Source organism: Squalius cephalus (genome assembly GCF_949319135.1).
Source record: "Squalius cephalus genome assembly, chromosome: 15".
In the NCBI taxonomy this organism is placed as follows: Eukaryota; Metazoa; Chordata; class Actinopteri; order Cypriniformes; family Leuciscidae; genus Squalius; species Squalius cephalus.
Window position 1 is genome coordinate 8,201,977 of NC_137136.1, and position 21,013 is coordinate 8,222,989.

At 37.0% G+C, this 21,013-nt stretch overlaps 2 protein-coding genes across 3 annotated transcripts in view; one reads left to right on the plus strand and one right to left on the minus strand.

The window, feature by feature from the left end:
* Positions 1–101: 101 nt before the first annotated feature.
* Positions 102–8,630, minus strand: ubxn11 (UBX domain protein 11). 2 transcript variants are annotated; one of them, XM_079895280.1, is made up of 14 exons: positions 8,569–8,630; positions 5,322–5,426; positions 4,756–4,790; positions 4,388–4,504; positions 4,200–4,297; positions 3,944–3,998; positions 3,331–3,413; positions 2,872–3,162; positions 2,649–2,726; positions 1,751–1,901; positions 1,553–1,656; positions 1,408–1,472; positions 1,149–1,286; positions 102–416 (listed from the first exon to the last, which is right to left on the minus strand). In XM_079895280.1, the coding sequence occupies exons 2-14, from the start codon at positions 5,396–5,398 to the stop codon at positions 263–265; spliced, it is 1,446 nt and encodes a 481-aa protein (XP_079751406.1). In that variant the 5' UTR covers positions 5,399–5,426; positions 8,569–8,630; the 3' UTR covers positions 102–262. The 2 variants fall into 2 exon arrangements, with proteins under 2 accessions (XP_079751406.1, XP_079751407.1); XM_079895281.1 differs by lacking the exon at positions 8,569–8,630 and having other exon boundaries at positions 5,322–5,597.
* A 31-nt stretch (positions 8,631–8,661) lies between these two features.
* atp2c1 (ATPase secretory pathway Ca2+ transporting 1) overlaps positions 8,662–21,013 on the plus strand; it is a 35,463-nt gene continuing 23,111 nt past the window's right edge. Inside the window, exons 1-2 of the mRNA XM_079893756.1 lie at positions 8,662–8,726; positions 19,893–19,997. Of these exons, the coding sequence (XP_079749882.1) occupies positions 8,703–8,726; positions 19,893–19,997 (129 nt within the window). The 5' untranslated portion in view covers positions 8,662–8,702. The remainder of the gene's footprint in view (positions 8,727–19,892; positions 19,998–21,013) is intronic.

A 21,013-nucleotide genomic window follows, 5' to 3' on the forward strand; every position in this document is an offset into this window, starting at 1 on the left:
CATGGGCTAATTTTCATTTTTGGGTGAACTATCCCTTTAAATATTGTAATTTGGGGTGGTTTTTTATTTATAATTTAATCAAATTGATTGTTCTTTTTTTTATATGTTTGGACATTTCATTATGGATTTATGAATTTCTAAAACATTCTTGTTGATGTATGATCATTGAGTCATTTGGAGTCGGCAATGCTGTGAAAGTGTGCTAATGACGATGCGTGCTTGTTTTTTTTAACATCACGTGAGAATGGTTGTTCAGTTTTAGTTAAGCGTTGTTCTGTCTGCGAGATGCAGCTTGTGGACGCAGGAGCAGCGCTGCATTTGGAGTCAGACCACAGGACAGAAGCGTCTGGGTGTCATCACTGTAGCACCGCTGTGGAAATGCGCTAATGATGTCATATGGCGCAGCACCCAGTCCTCTGTCAAAATAGATTGGCTCAAATTATTGTCTGGAAAAGTATGAAAACTTCTGCAGTAATTCTGCTTATTATTATAGAATGCATACATACATTGTGGGTTTTTAATTATTTTATGCATTTTTTGTTGTTGTTACGTTTCAGTATTGAATGAATTACAAGTATTTCTTTCTGAATTTCTCCTGATCTACAAGATACAGTGCATTTTGGCAAGATTATACAGAATGCTGCCTTAAGGGATAGTTCACCCAAAAATTAAAATTCTGTCATCATTTACTCACCCTCAAGGTGTTCCAAACCTGTATGAATTTCTTTCTTCTGCTGAACAAAAAATATATATTTTAAAGAATATGGGTTACCAAACAGTTAATGGTCCTCATTGACTTCCATAGTATGGAAAAAAAAATATTATGGAAGTCTATGGAGTCCCATCAACTGTTTGATTACCGACATTCTTCAAAATATCTTCTTTTGTGTTCAGGAAAAAAAAGAAATTCATACAGGTTTGCAACAACTTGAGGGTGAGTAAATGATGACAGAATTTTCATCTTTGGGTGAACTATCCCTTTAAAATTTGGCCTTAAAGTCGGCATGAAACGGAAGTCATGATGGTCTTTCGTATTATGCCGCATATTCAAGTGAAATGGCTTCTCGAACAAGACAAAATGTAGGGCAAGATAAGATTTTGTTTCAAGCATATTTCTGATCATTTAAAATGCTAGTAGTATCTCAAACCTTTTCATGTCCAGGTAATGACGGAGATCTCCAACAGTTTCAGTGAAGTACATTTTCATGATAAATGTCTCCATACCATCCTCAGACTTCACTCGCAGTGTGGTGACGTCTTTTGCAGATAGTGTAAAATCTATCTCACTGAATCACACCACATGGATTGGAAAAGTTAATTATTCAAGTCCGCAACTCTAATAAACTTTTATGCTATATATCAAAGCTCTTCTGTTTGGTCATGACTTAAAGATAAGGTTTTTGATACCGTTCTCTCAAAGCGGATGTTTCCACAGTGGTTGCTGAATAACTCTTGGCACCATCAGGGAAGCCCTTAACAAAAAAATTCAGTTCAATGGGAAATGTGATTGAACGACCCTAAACAGAACAGACTGAAACATGACTACACTGACCTGTAGATGAGCCTTCACTGAGTCGCGTATACTAATCACTTTGCCTGCCTTCACTACAGTCTCTGGGAGCTTTCGCAGAAACTGTTCCATAGACAGTTTTTTGCCTAAATGCCACAAAGATGGATTCAAATCCAAGATGTAAAGTACAATAATACAGTAGCAGTACATTGTCAAGTCATACCAATAACAGGTTCAAACCTGGTATCTGACTCTGTTTTGGTACTGTGGAGAGGGTCTGCTCAGATCTGTCCACCAACTGCCTTCTTGCTCCATCTATAGTTTGTCCTCTTCCAGGAAACTCAGACCATGGTCGCCTAACTACGAACTCCTCGTCCCGTTTGTCATGAACCTGTTTGTGTGGTTCAAGAACATTATAACTAATAAACAGAGTCCTTCCATTAATTCAAGTATATGGGATTTTACACATGCCAAGTAGAAAACGTATGTCTTCTCAACAGGTCACAAGATTTGGTAAAAGGTATAATGCATGTCTAATGTACACTTGGATCATGTGACGCTTAAAGGGATAGTTCACCCAGAAATGAACATTTTGTCATCTACTCACCCATGTTGTTCCAAACCTGTATGAGTTTCTTTCTTCAGTTGAACACAAAAGATGATATTTTGAAGAACGTTGGTAAACAATTGATGGTTGCCATTGACTTCCATGGTATTATTTCCCGATTATCAGCATTCTTCATTCTTTTGTGTTCAACAGAAGAAAGGAACTCATACAGGTTTGGAACAACATGAGGGTGAGTGAAGTTTTTGGGTGAACTATCCCTTTAAGACTGGCTTAATGATGCTGAAAATTCAGGTTTGTCATCACATTAATAAGTTAAATTTTAAAATGATAAATTTTATATTTCATGACATAGCCTACTTTTTTTCTTTTTTTTTTTTACTGTATTTTTGATTGAATAAAATAAATGCAGCCTTGGTGAGCATAATAGACTTTCAAAAACATTTAAAAATCTTACAGACCCAAAACATTAGTGTAGGGTTAGAGGTTTGGTATATCTTTTACCCTATATGAGCAATAGTAATTGTAGTAATGATACTAATGATGATAACTGCATAAATTCCCAGTACACACCTGTAACGGCACACCATTAGGAAACCTTTCCTGAAGCTCAGAAGGGAAAAACCCATCCATCAAGTCCTGCAGGCATTCCTGCAACAACAAGGTAAATCTTACAAAGAACACTCAATTTGATCATTCATCTAAAGTAAACCGAAGCTGGCTGTAGAAATGTACAGTATTTCTGTAGTCAAATTTAGTGATGTACTGTAAGTTGAAAGCAGGAAAACAACTGAACCTGTGTGGTTGGCTCTTGATAGGAGCGGAATGGACCATTGAACATGACAATGCCGTTTTTGTAGAGCCAAAGAGGTATGGAAGACTTCTGGGTGAGTTTGGCCCCACCGGGAATGGCGGTCACATGGGACTCCCCTTCCCCTGCCACAATGTTCAGATCTTGGATGTTCTGCATGACCAGGTCATAGTTCATTTTGAAACTCTTGCGTATGCAAGTTACTGCTGGAAGTTGTCTGTTAGCGTGCTCGTCATAACCTCCGATCCAGATCATTCCATAATCATTTAGAAACTTCTATGTGGGCGGGAAAATGCCATTGTGTTGAGTTGCTAATAACTATTTTGTTGCAGTTATACAGGAATAACCTGTGTATTGTTTTCTGCCTACCATAACATACATTAGTTGACACGGGTTGAAGGAAACGTCATTATAAACCTCACAACAATCCCACAAACTCCTCACCTCCATTTCCAACACTTGGTTTTGAAGCTTGAGGCACAGCTGAACCAATTGTTCATCTTGGTTCTCATTACTTGCAGATTTCTCTAAAGCCAAAGACAAACACATTTGTTTAGACAAGCTTTTATATGACTGGTTAAAAGTATTAGCAAAAACTAGTACTTAAATGTTAACCCCAAATCATCTATTCAGCCCTGTAATAATGTCCAGATGTTTGACATGTCTCATTTGATTCTTATAACAAAAATAGAAAAACAATGATGAGAATCATATATGGATACATATATATATATATATATATATTTTAATTAAAATCAGAACAGATTACAATAAATACTTTCATTTATTTTATATTATTAAAAACACCATAGATTACAACAATAAATGCTTGAAATTATATTATATTATATAAATCGCAATTTTAAATAATATATAATTATAATTTTCTCATTACTGTAAGGTGAATGGGGGGATTTAAAAGGTATTTAAATCTAGTAGTAATGGGTTTTCTTTATGGGTTCTTATTGTAATGGTGATTTTATTGATTTTATTTCTATCTTGCTAACTTAATCTTGCTGCAATTTTAACTCCTGTTTGTTTAACACATAATGATTACCTTTTGCCTTTTGCAAAAGATTCAGTTTCTCTTCCAGAACTGCTATTCGTCTTGCCTTGAGCAGGAAGTGTAAGAAAAAGGAAGTGCTGATACAACATGACACATGAAAAAGGATATCACTTGTGCACACAGAGACATCTGACATAACACTGATAATTATGAACACAAACTTGGACACTTAAAATGTACAGCAAAGCAGATTTACGTGTTTAGTCTGTAGGACAGTGAGACCGTAAGAATAAAGCAAGTGTCTTACCTTATGCTCTATATCCACAGCTTGAGTTTTCACCTTTCTCTCAAGCTGACTGATCTTCTGCATCATACTCGACATCAGTTCAAAATCACTCGGTGGAGCTGTGACATTTAGAGAAGATTTAAAAGACACCATATTTAAAGTTGTGATGAAGACACATCTACTTTATTTGGTCGATTCAGACGTGGTACCTTCTTTTGCCGCCTTCTTTTGCATGACGTTTGATCTTACAGTGGAAAGATTGTCCGTGATGTGTGGCACCGGCTGGTTTTGTGGGAAAATGTTTCGGAATACTTTAGCTTCGTAGTCTGAAACATAAAAATGTATACATGTAAGTGATTTTATATGATCAGATGGTTTATTGCTTGTATTGATGTATTGTGTTCTTTGCATTTTGTATATTTTTATTATATATGGAGTGAAACCTGCCATTTGTATAATCTGTAAAGTATGGCATTGGAAAAGCAGTTCAAACTCTTACGACTCTTGACATTTATCTTGCCATTTCATTTGCTTGTTAGGAAAGATGGGGAAACTGTAAAATGTCTATAAGTCTTACCAGTGTCTGACCTTTCTTTGTATGGCTTTCTTTCCCTAGATCACAAAAACAGATACGACATCTGATTATTTCAAAGATTGTCTGGGTCATTCTTGTAACGCAGAGCATAGTAACTTTAAAAAATGCAATATGATTGTGTTGACATTTAAGAACGTCTTTCAATAAAAGGCTACAGCAGACTTTCAAAGCACAGGAACCTAACATAATTGTCTAATCGAAGTTCATTTAAAATGGTCATATATATATATATATATAATGAGAGAGAGGGAGAGCTATATATGTATGTATATCTATATCTATCTATCTATCTATCTATCTATATATATATATATATATATATATATATATATATATATATATATATATATATATGACAATAAATGTGATAATCAGAGAAAAAGAATGTCTAGAATGTCATTTCTAGCGCTGTTGGATTTCCTAAAAAATAATTTAATGTTTTCTAGTGTCAGTGTTTACAGCTTTTTATAAAATATACACATTTATGATTTAGTATTTGTCAGTATTTAACATTCACTATAGGCCTAGTGCATTTTGTCATCACTTACCCATCATCATCATCTCTCTGTATCTCTGGTAGAGGAGCTCGTCTGCTCTTCCTCAGGGTGGACAGCGGTGAGCTCATGTTTCCAAAAACACGAGTTTATTCGGTTCTGAAGATAGAATAACGTTACAGAAAAGTATCAACAAACAATGTAAAACACAACCCCTCCTAATTCCCAAGAACACGATATTTAGAAAAGCAACACCTTTAACCTATTTGTTTTTGTTTTTTAAGTTACACGCGAATTTCTGTGCTAAACTAAGTTTGTTTTCAGTGCTGGGAAGTTTGTTTGAACAGTTGTCGTTGGAAACGAGAAAGATTCACTTATTCAAATCTCCACTGTGTGGCGCTGCAGATCTGCTTGTTTACTTTAGTTTGAAGAAAATAAATATGGGAATGAACTCCATATATTTAAAAGTTTGAAACAAACAAACAGAAAATAAATAAATAAAAACGTGCATTGCTGTTACTGTTACTATTAAAACTCGTTTTCGTTAATTGAAATGAAGCTGAAATAAGGTAATTAAAATAGCCTAATATTAGATGAAAAACTAAAATTAGAAATTTAGTAAAATTAGAAAATTGGTAGTTGATTTGACAACTAACTGAAAAAATAATATAATATATAAGTTAAGTACTAAAACTGAAAAAAATAAAACAAAATAGAAATGTAAAAAATCCTCATAAAATTGACAAAATATAAAATTACTCGGAGTCATGTATATGTGTGTATATATATATATGTATATATATATGTGTGTATATATATATATATATATGTATGTATGTATGTATGTATACAGTATGTATATATATATATATATATATACACACACATATATATACATATGCATATATATATATATATATATATATATATATATATATATATATATATATATATATATATATATATATATTTACATGTATACATGGTTTTACATGTATATGTATATATATACAGTGCCCTCCACAATTAATGGCACCCCTGGTAAATATGATCCAAACTGGCTGTAAAAAATAAATCTGCATTGTTTATCCTTTTGATCTTTCATTCAAAAAATTTGCAAAATTCTAACCTTTCATTGAAGTAAAATAATTGAATGTGGGGGGGAAATCACATTATGAAATAAATGTTTTTCTCCAAAACACGATGGCCACAATTATTGGCACCCTTTTATTAAATACTTTTTGCAATCTCCTTTTGACAAGATACCAGCTCTGAGTCTCCTCCTATAATGCCTGATGAGTTTGGAGAACACCTGACAAAAGATCAGAGACCATTCCTCCATACAAAATCTCTCCAGATCCTTCAGATTCCCAGATCCATGTTGGTGCTTCTCCTCTTCAGTTCAGCCCACTCATCAGGTCAGGGGACTGGGACGGTCATGGCAGAAGCTTCATTTTGTGCTCCGCAACAAATTTTTGTGTTGATTTTGATGTTTGTTTTGGATCGTTGTCCTGATGGAAGATCCAACCAGGCCCATTATAAGATTTCTAGCAGAAGGTGTCAGGTTTAGATTTTTTATCTGTTGATATTTGATAGAATCCACGATGCCATGTATCTGAACAAGAAGTCCAGGACCTCCAGCAGAAAAATATGCCCACAACATTAAAGATCCAATGGTATATTAAATTGTACACATGGGGTACTTTTTATCCTTGTGTGCACCAAACCCATCCAGCGTGTTTGCTGGCAAAAAGCTCTTTTTTTAGTCTCATCTGACCACAGAACCCTGTGCCGTCTGAAGTTCCAGTCATGTCTGACAATTAAATTTGCTGGAGTTTGTTTTTGGATGAGCGAGGAGGATTTTTCTTGAAACCCTCCCAAACAACATGTGGGGATGTAGGTTTTTTTTAAGTTTTTTTTTTTTGGCTTTCTGACCCCAAGACTCAACTAATCTCTGCAATTCTCCATCTGTGATCATTGGAGAGTCTTTGGCCACTCAAACTTTCATCCTCGCCGTGCATTAAGACAGTATAGACACACGTCCTTATCCTGGCAGATTCGTAACATCTTTAGTTGATTGGAACTTCTTAATTATTGCCCTGATGGTCAAAATGGGGATTTTCAATTCTTTAGCTATTGTCTTACAGCCACTTTCTATTTTGTGATGGTCAACAATCTTTTGCTGCGCATCAGAACTATATTCTGTGGTTTTACTCATTGTGATGATTAAGGGGATTTGGCCTTTGTGTTTCCTCATATTTAAACTCCTGTGAAACAAGAAGTCATAGCTGAACAGTTTCATGTTCCTAGTCACCCTGGTGTGCTAAAAAAGGTAAATATTAATGGGAATATACTTCAGAGATATTTTACTCGTAAAAAATTCTAGGGGTGCCAATAATTGTGGCCAACGTATTTTGGAGAAAAACATTTATTTCATAATGTGATTTCCCCCCCACATTCAATTCTTTTACTTCAATGAAAGGTTAGAATTTTGCACATTTTTTGAATGAAAGATCAAAAGGATAAACGATGCAGATTTATTTTTACAGCCAGTTTTGATCATATTTACCAGGGGTGCCATTAATTGTGGAGGGCACTGTATATATATATATATAGAGAGAGAGAGAGAGAGAGAGAGAGAGAGAGAGAGAGAGAGAAATGTAAAAAATCCTCATAAAATTGACAAAATATAAAATTACTCGGAGTCATATGTATATATATATGTATACGTAAATATATATATATATATATATATATATATAATATATATATATATACATATATATATAATATATATATATATACATATATGTATATATATATATATATATACACACACATATACATATATATTTACATATACATGGGTTTTACATGTGTGTATATATATATATATATATATATATATATATATATATATTTTATATACATATACATACATGTAAAACCCTTATAAACCCATAAAACCCTGAGCCAAACATTAGACTGCTATTCACTTTAAGGTAGGCTAACCATAAACAGACAGATTGTTGTTATTATTATTGGACTTTATTATTGGACTTTATTTGATTTATTTTGGTTCAATTATTTAAGTGAAAATAACTTTTAAAAAAAGAGACAATAGTATTAACGTTAGATTCAAAATTCAGAGACAAAGAAGCTGTCATGTAGCCTACTTGTTATACTTAGTTATATTATTGGGAGAGGCCATTTACTCCTAGTGCAAATAGTCAACCTTTATACGATTATAATTTATTTCTAAGAACGCATCAATGCCACTATATCAACAACTTTTCTTTACTTGCGATCTATGCTTGCGATCAGCGAGTTGTTGACAGTTCCCAAGTCTCTTTCCGTCGCCCCGCCCCTTTTGCGTGCCCTGCGCGATTACGCCATCAGTGGCCGTCAGGCAGACTCGACGAAAGCTCACGGAAGATGCAAAAGAAAAAGGACCCGCTGGTAAGTTTCAAGAAAAGACGTTTTTCCTTTTTCCGTGATCCATTGCCGGCTTTATAGCGCTCTAAAATACCCACTGCGAGGCTCAGACAAAGCCTCGTTTGTTTAGACGTTACTCCACACTACGTTGTGTGTGAATGTATGCCATGAAACACAGCTAAAACATAATTAGAAGCCCGCTGGTGTGATTTAAACATTAGCAGAAAGCATGGTGTCGCCGCTCGCGCTCGGCGAGCAACCGTCATTCAAATTGACGGCTTCAACGGAAAGCAACGTACACAGGCTAGAAACGCGACGGGAGAAGGTTTAAGGTCAGCCGTCATGTGCTGTGCTGTCAGTGTCCTACCAAAATAACCAGTTAACGTTAACCGTCTCGCGTGACATGTATTAGTGTTATAGATGAAATCAGTAGGATGCACTTAAGCGCATTTCCGGCTGAGGACGCTTGAAACTTTAGTTGAGAGAGAGAATAAGTGATACATCCAGCCAAAGAGTAGGGATTGAATTGGTTTATTTTGGTCGTATGTAACACATATATTTGTAGTAGAGCATTGAAAAAAATATAGATTTTAGCGGTTTCATCTGACATACAGTCGCGCGCACTTTATAGTTAACGTTACATCCTGTCAAACGTGTCCTGATTTTTCAGCTGTTATCTACAGCTATGTCTGCTATCTGCACCTAAACAAACAGGGCAGGAACTATTGTATTATTTCGAGAAATAGGCCTCAGAGTAACCAAATAAGCATCACATGAGTAGTTAAACTGCACCCCAGCCAACCTGCCGTCGTTCTCTGGCTAATGGAGTGTTTAAAGTCCATTGCCACTGTGTGGTGTGTTTGACTAGAGGCTTTTACAAGCACCAATGACAAAAAGTCCAGTTCATCGTGCTCTGGCAGAGGGAATGCAATGCATTCATGTAGGCTGTCTCTCAAAACTTAGTTAGATGCCTGCTAGACAGCATGTTTAGGCATTGTAGGCAAGTTCAAGATTTTTAAACACTTGATCAGATAAAATGACCGAAGTCAAGGAGGTTTTTCTCGCAGTTATTGCGTGCCATAGGTGTCGTTGTAATTTACAGACATGCATGTTGCAATAGTATTATGATCCATAGCATTGTTGCCACAGACTCGTCACGTTAGACTGTCAACATATTTCTGCGTTTTCTGATGTGCCTGCAAGTGGAACAGAAAACCAGTCGAGTGTCACGTGACTAGATAATTTGAGCCACATAATTAGAGCACAACAATAGGTTTCTGGAAGTGAAAACCCCTTTCTTTATATCTATAGACTATAGAGAGCTTGGTTTTTAACAACATAAAATGAACACACCTTATGTGCAGATTGAGATTTGGACTTAACATTTAGGCCTGTGCAGATTCAATGTAATATTGTAATTGCATCAATTCTTTGTGTCTCAAACATTTTTTTTAAGTTGTGTTAATTTAATTTCCTACAGTTAGCCTAGTTAATTAAGAAAAAGGTTGTATAAATAAGCAAACTCTGAAAGCCGTTGTTTCTCAGTGTGATTAGAGACGATTCTATTAAATGCGAATTGAACAAAAGTGAAGTGAACCAGGTTCGTTTGAAGTTTATTCTCTCTGTTTCACACAAGTTTTAATCAGAAACCACCAGTTATGTCGCTGGTTAATTGTGACAAATTGTATTATGCATGTGTTGCAGTGTGTATTGTATTGTTTTTGCTTTAAATTAGGTTTGTAATTTTGTGATTCATCTCAGAACTTTTTTTTTTTAAGTCCCTGTGGAGACATTGAATAGGGCAAGTACTTACATAACAGTGGATTCTTAAAAGCGGGCGGTCAGTGTTGCGCTCTACTGGCTGAAGTAATACCCAATAGTTCTGTGCAACGCTGAGTATGATGTGTTTGTGTATGATTGAGGAGGTGAGGGAGAGTTTAGTGGGTGTCTGACTGGTCACCTTTTGGATGATGATGAGTAAGGTATATGTTTGCTCTTTCCATGTGTGTGTTATGGGATTTGCGTGTGTGAAGAAGCCCGCCTCATTCCACTGGATTTCCCTCTCTGCCGCTGCCCTGTCCTCTGTTTCTCTCTGTTTTTCACAGCACTTGTGGACTGACATCTCTCTGCTATCTAATAGTTCCAGAGAGCCTCTGCCTGTAGGCACTGTCAGGACAGCCAGGAGGAAGATTATAAACTGCTTTCTGTCCCAGCAGCCCCTGCTCCATCTATATATAACTATGCAGTGCATTTAACTTGTGAAGCTCCCATTAGCTTTAGGAGACAGATTGAAGATTGAGAAAATTCTGGAAGTGTGTGGTTACTGATTTTTGTCGCTGTTTGTTTTATACCCTAAAGGCCTGTTCACACCGGGACGAATTTCGCGCGCGATATTTGCCGACGTTTAACGCCTCGTGATTAAACAAAGTGAGTGTGCACAATGTGAGTGTGCACACCGACGCGAAAAACGGCACGTGTAAAAGCGTCATTTTAAAAAAAAAAACGCTTTTTTTGGGTTTGACGCGCCGCGTCAAAAACTATCCGAAAAATGAGATTGGCGCTTTTGCTCACGTGTCTGGAGCTTCTGAAGTTAGAGTAAAACACAACTTGGGGGCGCTCAAACACAAAAGGGTCTTGCCGAGCACATATACGTAATGGCGAAGAAGATATACGCCAAGTATCGTCTACACTGCCAGAAAGAAATAAGACGAGGAAGATGCAAGGCAATATGAATGTAGAGCTGCTGCTCTCGTTGGTGTCGGAACATAAAGAACTATATGACAAACGCGACGGCGACTACAAAAATCTTGATAAAAGAGAACTGTTATGGAGTGGTATTGCACCTTGTGTACCGGGGTATTTCTGTTTTACATTAAGCGCCATCTAATGTCAGGGAATGAATTTGCATGTTCACTCGGCTCATCGTCGGCGAAAACCGCTTGGGTGTGAACACAAAAAACGCGTTGGAAAAACGCTGGCGAATAACGCGCGCCGATATTCGTCCCGGTGTGTAGGGTGCTTAAGGCCCCGATCACACCTTGCGCCTTTTTCAGGTTGTAAAACGCGAGGCACACAGCGCACTGCCAATCGGCCCCAATCACACAGAATGCTCAAATTTGCTTTTTTTTTTTCAACTGCAAAAACGCAAGGCGTCTGAGGCGCATAGGCCATGTGTCCTGTCCACCAAAGCGTTTTTTCACGCGGCTGGCGTATTTTTTCAATTGTTTTCAATGAGAGCGCCGCATTTTTAAAACGCCATGAGCGTAACGAGGCGCTGAGCGTTTTTTTCACACTGAAGTGCTGAGCGCTCTGCGTTTTTTACAGGTCGCCGAGAGTTGAAGAATTTCAGAGCCCGTCTACGGAGAGCCTGCCCACTCCCTATTAAGTCCTATTGTACCGAATTTTGGTTGTAGTTCCACCAGAGTTCCACTGGGGGCGATCGCCCATGAGTGCAAAATGAATGGGAGTCTATGGAGCTAGAAGGCTAAATTTGTCTCTTTCACCCAATTGCCATTGAGAAATCTCAGATTTGATTGTAGGTTTTGCAAGTTCAACATGGGTTATAGGTCGAAAGTTGAATGAACGAGTACTTATGTCCTTTCGATTTCTTACAGGTTGAGTTGTTGTTGCCCATAACACGCTAGCATTCTGCTAATGAACGCTGATTGGTCAGTGAAGGACTGATTACGACCAGAGATGCCGCTTGATGGCATCGTGGCATCCGAAGCGGGACCAGAAACAAACAAAACAAAACTCTTCTAGCACATGTATTTACCTGTGTCAACTGTTGTCGATGCCTCGAGAGAAAAGAAAGTGCAGAGCGCGAAAGCACCAAAGTGACTGAAGGATTGCCGTAAAGCAGTATCTCTGGTCGTACGATGTGTATGACGTCATTGACACTTTAAAAGACTTTTTAAAGCAAATAAGTGACTCTAAAAAATCTAACACCCAGCAATGTGTAATTTCTTTGCATCTCCTTTCGAATACAATATTCAAATTACTAGACAAAAAATTATATCCTGAGAAAAGTGGATTTTGATGGGTATACTGCCATAGACCTCCATTCATTCTGCACTCACAGTGGAGGAGGGGCGGGACTAATACCACACCGACCAACCGCCACATTCTGCTTGTACAACGTCATCAGATGACGACAACAAGCATAATAACGGGACAACATCATTTAAAACAAGAGCCAGAGAAAATACATTACATTGTATTGACATTTTAATATAGAATCATGAATGTATTTTCACAGGTGTGATGGGTGTGATCGGGGCCTAACCCAGTCTTGTTCAGAAATGCACAATTTTAAGGAAATGCAACAACAAATTCAGAACAAAAGTATTTGTGATATTAATTAGGAAGTAAGGCAGTTGGTAGCATGTGTTTCAGTATAACATTGTGATGCAATCCTGAAAGTTTTAGTTTGGTATTTTCACAAGTGGAATCAATCTTTCTATTTTCCCACCGCTGAGCAGCCAGTGCTGGGATATTTGGTCCCTTGTTTACCTTGGTTTTGGAGAAAAAAAGATTTTCTTTCTCTGTGGGAAGCTCTGTTCTTGTTTCAACAACACTCTTCTCAGAGAAGACTCTCAAAGTTGACAATAGTGCTTTTTGTTTTCGCTGAACTGTATGATCTCTGAGCCTGGACTTATTCCATTGTAAATGATAATCTTTTATTTGTTCTTATGCTGAATTTGTATCCTGAATCCGCTTTGTAAATAAGGAATCAAGGTTTACTCCTTTTAATTTGGTCACTAACACACCAAATAGACCTCTTTCTCAGGATATGTTTTATTCTCATCTTATTAGTTGTGCTTAATAGGGCATTATAAGCACTGTTCATAACTTCATACTTATTAGTAGGGCTGTGTCAATAATATCATATCACATGTTTTTTTCTTATAATATTCCACCAATACTTAAAGGGATAGCGCACTCAAAATGTCATTCCAAACCTTTTACTGTTTTCATCTTTGAAACGCATAATAAAATATTTTTTTAGTTCCATTATATGGATGAAAAATACTGAGACATTTCTAAAAATATCTTGGAATAATAAGGCCACATTTACACATAGCCAGGTATTTAGAGAAACAAATATTTCCCCCCCTCCGTTTTCAATAATAACATCGTGCACACAACATCGTTTTCAAAAAAGTTGTCATTTACATCAACCTGTCCTGCATAAATACGCCATTGAGCGCCATCATAACTATGCCAAACCTATGGGCGGCAGTGTAGGGAGAAGGATAAAGCCATGCAAGCCAATCAGAACTGTAAACATAGGGCGCTCACATGACGTTAAGCATTTTCTGGCGCATAATGTGACGTTTGAGAACCTAAAACCCCGTTTCTTGACACGGCAACACATAACCGGCGTTACTTTGGCCGGAAATAATCGTTTTCTGTGATAAAAACAAGGTTTTCGTGTAAATGAGAGGTTTCCTTTGTGTAAACGGGGCCTAAGAATAATAACTACTGTAACAAATTTAGCTGTTGCTCATTGTTAGATGATGTTAGTTAATGCAATAACTAAAGTTATTGTTACAGCAATAAAGTTACAGCACAGAAAATATCTAAGGCACAGGTGTTCACGATGTTGGTACATTTTTTTTTATTATTTATTCATAGTATTGAAAACATTTTGAATGTTCTGTGTATCGCCCAACCCAACTTCTGTTCAGCTTTGTACATGGTAAGAGAGAAATTAATTATGTGGTGTTGTTCTCTCTCTCTATCTCTGACCTGCAGACTGACCTACAACATAACATAACACAACACAAAGCAAAGGAATAAAGGTCTCCCCTCCCCTTGACTTTTGACTATCAAATGTCCAAGAATTTCCATAGACTGGTTAAAATCAAAGAAATAGAGGTGTGGCTATTCAAAGACAATTTTGTGCGTATTTGTGTTCTGGTTTGTTTAGGAGCATTGTGTAAGCCTCAACTTGTCATATGGAGGTTTGTTAAGGGCATGGCTGGGGCTTGGCGCTGGGGTGTCTTAGTGAACTGCATTTTTCCTTATTCTTTTTGTGCAATAAGCATTTCTTAACAGATTCTTTTCATACCGCATACGTAAGCTCCTACCCTAGAACAGTTGGAAAAGGTGAAGAGAGGTTGATGCGAGAGGGTGCGGTTTCAACTCCGTGGAGGCTCTGCTAGAGTGAATGTGACCTTGTGCCTCTCAGTGGCCTGCAGACGATCAGTCTCGATCATCTAATGGAGAACCCTGAGAGAGTTTGTTCTGTGTCTGTTTGGCCTTGAACCTGCGCTTGGCCCAATTCTGTCAGAGGGAGAATCAGGCACAGTTTGTAATTGAGACCCAGATCGGGGGCCCGGGAGATGCAAAACAATTAAAGCTTGATTTATTTATTTATTTATTTATTTATTTTAGATGTGTGTCACCAGCTAAGTGAGAAGATAAATGGTTGATCTTGCTTTCGATATCACAATTGTTAGTAATTGATTTAGAGTTTTACTATTGAAACATGATGTAAATGTAGAGGAAAAACAATCAAATAGTACATCTTAGTTATAATAGATAGAGCCACATCATATTCCTAATACAGTTAGAGAGATGTTGAGCTATTATTAGATCTCTAAAAATGTTAAAGGTTATTCCAACCCTATGTTATTTTCTTTATTCTTTTTTCGAAACATGAGGAGTTTTTTTTTTTTTTTTTGAGCTTCTGTTTCCATTCAAAGAAAGTGGATGGACAAAATGGACCAGAAAAGTAGTCCATATACAACAACTGCATGAGTATTTCTAGTCCTCTGAAACTACACATTTGCTGTGCGCAAAGAACCATCTAATTTGCATTTGTTTTCAAACTCGCCTACATTACAAATTACAAAAGATGCAAGAATCAATGGTGTTTAATGACGTCAAACCTGGCATAATGCTTTTTAATTGTCTTTTTTTATTATTGAACACAAGCGTGAATATAATTTAAGAACTCTACCATAGCTCATCAGTTAATTGATAATCTAGTTTTCTTTTTATGAAAGAAATTAATACTTATATTCCGCAAGGGACACATTAAATTGAACAAAATTGACAAACTTATATTTCAGAGGTGTATAATAAATGTCAAATAAATGTTGTTCTTTTTATGTATTAACCACAAAAATATTAAGCCACACAACTGTTTCACAGAAATGTTTCTTGAACAGTAAATCAACATTTTAGAATGATTTCTGTGACACAGAAGACTGGAGTAATGATGCTGAAAATTCAGCTGTGCCATCACAAGAAGAAATTACACTTTAAAATATATTTAAGAAGCAAACAGTTCTTTTAAATTGGGATAATATTTCGCAATATAAGTTTTTACGTTTTTTTTTTAATCAAATAAATGCAGCCTCGGTGAGCATAAGAGACTTATTTTAAAAACAAACAAAAAATTGTACCGACCCTAAACTTTTTTTTTTTTTTTTTGGGGGGACCGGTTAGACCACAGGTGTCAAACTCAGTTCCTGGAGGGCCACAGCCCTACACAGTTTTGTTCCAACCCTGCTTCAACACACACACACCTGCAGTTTTCAAATAAGCCTGAAGGACTTGATTAGCTGATCAGGTGTGTTTAATTAGGGTTGAAGCTAAACTCTGCAGGGCTGTGGCCCTCCAGGAACTGAGTTTGACACCCCTGGGTTAGACAAATAAACACTGTGATACCTATTTTTTTATAAACTATTGTGCATAAACTTTATTTTGGAATAAATAAATCAAACTGCTGTCCCAAAAGTAATGTTCACAGTTGCGAATGACAACAGACAATGATAAAGTGTCAGGGTGTTTCTGAGGAGGTATGCATTTTATACCGGTATTTGCATGGTATAAAAATGTACCACGGTACAGTACCATCTAAAGCTGTCACTAAGGATTATTTAGGCTAAGTAATCAAGTAATCGGTCAGTTATTCTGATGAATAATCGGTTTAATAAAATGTTTCAAATAAAGTTTCAAAAGCAAGTAATCATATGGGTTTATTGGCCAACACTCTTAAAATCCACAATGTAATATAATATTGGGCAACAATCTTTTAATTCAAATGTCCACTTAACCTTTAATATTTGGCCACTTTACGATGCTGCAGCCACTGTAATTTCTTGAACAAGAACCTGTAGACATCAAAACATGCAATATAGCATATTTAGAAACATTGATGTATTCTCCTGTGTTGGCTTAGGTGTATAAATGATTTATGTTACAAATCCAGTGAAATGGCACACGTTGCATTCCCAGATGAACGTTATAAGCAACACTAACTTGCAGCATATGCAGAAATGGAGTACCGCACTTCACCCAGAAACCCTCAGTGCATAGATTTATTTAACTGAATCGCAGCCTTTGGGATTTCACAATAGCACTATGCTATATTATTATTTTTAAATGGTTTTAATATATCATGCAGCCTTTGAAAATGGTCTAATAATGCGGTTCATGGATTCTCATCTGTGGAATGCAGTATTTTTTTTTTGATACTTTGCGGTATTTTGCCGGTTAATCGAAGCAATCAAGGACTTTTAAAAATGTAGTACTCGAATTAAATCGAGGAATCATGACATCTCTAGGACCATCAATTTGCAAATTGACCCGGATAGCTCAGATAGCATTTATTCATTAGTTTAAAGAGTCTGTTCAGAGAGAGGTGAGAACAAGGGATTGGTTCATCCAGGTTTAAGCTGTTGCCACTCTTGATTATGGGAATCCGCTCAGGCTCAGACTCACTAGATCTTCAGTAAGATACGTTTAGCTTTACGCTGGAACTGCTGAGTGAAAGTGCAGGAAGAATGATGTGTAACACTTCAAGATGCTAAGCTGATGTATAAGTCGCTGTACGATTCATGCTGGATTTGATGCTTAACATGATACGGACTGTAAAAGGTAGCCCTGATTTTCTATTTCTTTTAAGATATCTTCTCCGTCGCCTTCTCTTTGTTGTCATTTAGAAGGGCATCACTCTGAATGATACCTGCCAGTGACATTTACATTTATTCATTTAGCGGATGCTTTTATCCAAACGCGACTTACAAGGACATCCTTCCTGAGGGGAGCTCTCTTAAAAGGACATTCTCAGAGTGTTTAGAATGGGCTCTGAGCGAATTGTCTGTCTGGTCTCTTTTGCAGCCGTGTCCTGAAATCTAGTCACAGCAAGATTTTGTTTCGATTTGCATGTTGTGCCTAAAAATGTAAACACCCATCTGGGTTGTTTTGTTCTTTCCACTGTAACCTAGTTTGTTTAAAACATAGCACTCTAATATAAACTCTGAACATTTAACCTTGGGTAGTTCCGAATGACCCAAGAATATATCTACATTTCATTAACTTAACTTCTGTTCATCTACCTATCACAAGTTATAGTAAACGACGTAAATAATTGGTCAAAGGGAAGCTGAAACTTCCTGAACTTAGAAAAAAACAAACTGGCAGAGAATGTAGTTTGACCCTGGCCACTATTAAAATTACAATTGCTCATACTTGACAAGTCAAAGGCTACGTTCACACTGCAGGCTGAAACGACCCAATTCCGATTTTTTTGCCCCTATGCGACCTGTATCTGATCTTTTCATGACAGTCTGAACGACACAGATCCGATCTTTTCAAATGCGACCCAGGCCACTTGGGTATGTGGTCCCAAATCCGATACATATCCGATCTTTTGAAATGCGACTTCAGTCTGAACGGCCAGGTCGCATGTATCCGACCCGCACGTCATTAATACGCGAAAAACGTCATAATTCTGTAGTCGTCGGTTTGAAAACGGACTGCATATTCGTCGAGCTGAGGTAAATCTGCCGAACGGGTCGACCTCGACGAGCCCGTTAATTAAAAAAAAAAAAAAAGCCCACGGCCATTGTATATACGTTATGTTAACTTATTTGTGCTGAATCTGATATTAGATAGGTCAGCGGCTGCTGTCTGGCTTTTGTGTAACGGTCGCTGCGCGCGCTCGTGTGTGTGTGTGTGTGTGTGTGTGTGTGTGTGTGTGTGAGAGAATCACAGTTAGTTCAAGTTTAGCTACTTCCGCAAACAACAAGTGACGTCGTTGACCGTTGAGTACTCTTCTGCGCATGCGGGTCACTTCTGGGTCATTTCACGTTCACACAGGAGATCACAAAAGGTCGCATTTAATTGGAAATGTGAACGGCCTTGCAAAAAAATCGAATTTTTTCAAAAAATCGGAATTGAGCATTAAGCCCTGCAGTGTGAACGTAGCCAAAGAGTGTTGTTTTTCAAGCAATCCACAAATGCTATAGACTTATATTACCGTTCACTTTTTGCGGTTGGTAAGATGTCTTTGTTTTTGAAAGTAGTCTCTTCTGCTCACCAAGGGTGCATATATTTGAATATTTAAAAGTATAATATAATATAAAAATAGCAAACACACTGATCCCAATCTTCTAAACTAATATTGAACGAGGAATGATGGTGCTGACTTAATTCAGTAACCAGCCAGAACACTTTAGCGACCAAGTTTTGCATAGGCAAGTGTTGCTCGTGTTTTCATCAGAATATTTGAAAATCTATTATATTTATCCTGTCTGCTTGTTGTTTACTGATACTGAATCACCCTTTGTATGTTTGTTTGTGAGTTTGAGTGGCAGATGGTGTTGAAAAAAAGATTCTGGTTAGTTGACCAGATCAATATGCAGCAAAGCAAATAGGATAGGATGTTGCAAGGATGTTCATAATGCTCTTTGTGAGGCTGAACCTGATGTTCATGGCTATCTAGATTTTAATGTCATTCTCTTCCCTAATGCGCTCCAGTCCATCTGTTGGGCTCCATTATTGCTGTCAACGATCTTTCTCCAGTCAGACTGAGGCACAGCTGTGGCTTGCTTTAATGGTGCTTTTTGTAGCTGAAAGCCTATGCAATTTGAGAAAGTTTCAGATGATTTTTACTTCCGTCCTATGCCTGGTTGGTCTGGTCAAAATAGTCCATGTGTTTTGCCTAGATTTTTTTTTATGGTTTCCATGTGCAGCACTGAAGGGGTCAAAGTTTCTGGTCCTGTAATCCTTTTGTACATTGCACTCACGTTTTTTTGAGGAGAGATTAGTTTATGATGACATTTTCTCTGTGAGATCACATGGGTTATCAGTTTTACATGTTAACATCCTCCTCTGTTGATGTTGTGTTTTAATCTGTTTAAAATAAATTTATTTTTGTTTTGCTTTTTGCAGCTTGCCGAGTATCAACCCCACTGTGAAAATGAGACCATGGTTCCAGTACTGACTTCAAAAAAAGCCAGTGAACTACCTGTGAACGAGGCTGCCTGTACACTGCAGGTACAGTGTATTCATGTCACACATGATTTGATCTCTTCTTAAAAAGGGACTAAATGTATTAAACTGTTAATTTGTTTTTAATTATTTGCAATTAGATATTTCATTTATTGACAGCTCTAATAGCTGCACAAGTTAACAAAAAGCAACTCCCTGCAATTATGCTATTCATACAACATTATTTAATTATATAATTATCAGAGAAATTGTCATTTTGCTACAGAATTGTTGAATTCTTTGTTTTGACTTTACTCATTCAAGGTTGTTGATTATGAAAGAGACTATAAAAAAGGGTTTGTTGACCATAGTACAGTTGCATATCTGTTCCATGTCACATTTTGAACTATTATTGGTGGTTTGGACTGTTTCTATGCAATTTAATCAAATGCCCAAGTAGGGCTGGGCGATAAAACAGTATCAGTATTTGTCGCCTGTACACCATTTTCGGTAACAATATAAAATTTTTCGATATAGCGAGCGCTCAATATTTTCATTAAAATGCGCGCACATCGCCCGTAGATCTTAGGGGCCGTTTACATATCGCGTCTAACATAGCGCGGATGTGCCGCTTTCTCCTCATTTCCAAAGGCAGGAAAATCAGGATAACAATGTGAAGTAGTTATTATACTAATAAATAAATATTTGACTGCAGAATGCCACAATTGACCAATTCGAATCAGGCATTCCAGAAAACAATTTCTAGGAACTTCTAGGAACTAAATTGAGTGTTGACTTTAAGTCAATATCCTTTGTTGTTCTTGGATCAGCACTGCCATCTGATTTTAATGCCAGGGTAAGGGGTAGGACTATGATTGTTTGATAGGAATTATGTTTCAGGAACAAGACAGGATCTTGATCCTGGATCATGTTCTACTTGTTTAAATCTTTAAACTTTGAGTGTATAGCAACAACCTATAGAAACAGCAGCAGCGAAAGCCCAATTGAATTTCGTTATGCAGTCAAACATGCACCAAAAGCACAGACTGCATGCCTTGACACTGAGGAATTCAAAGCCCATC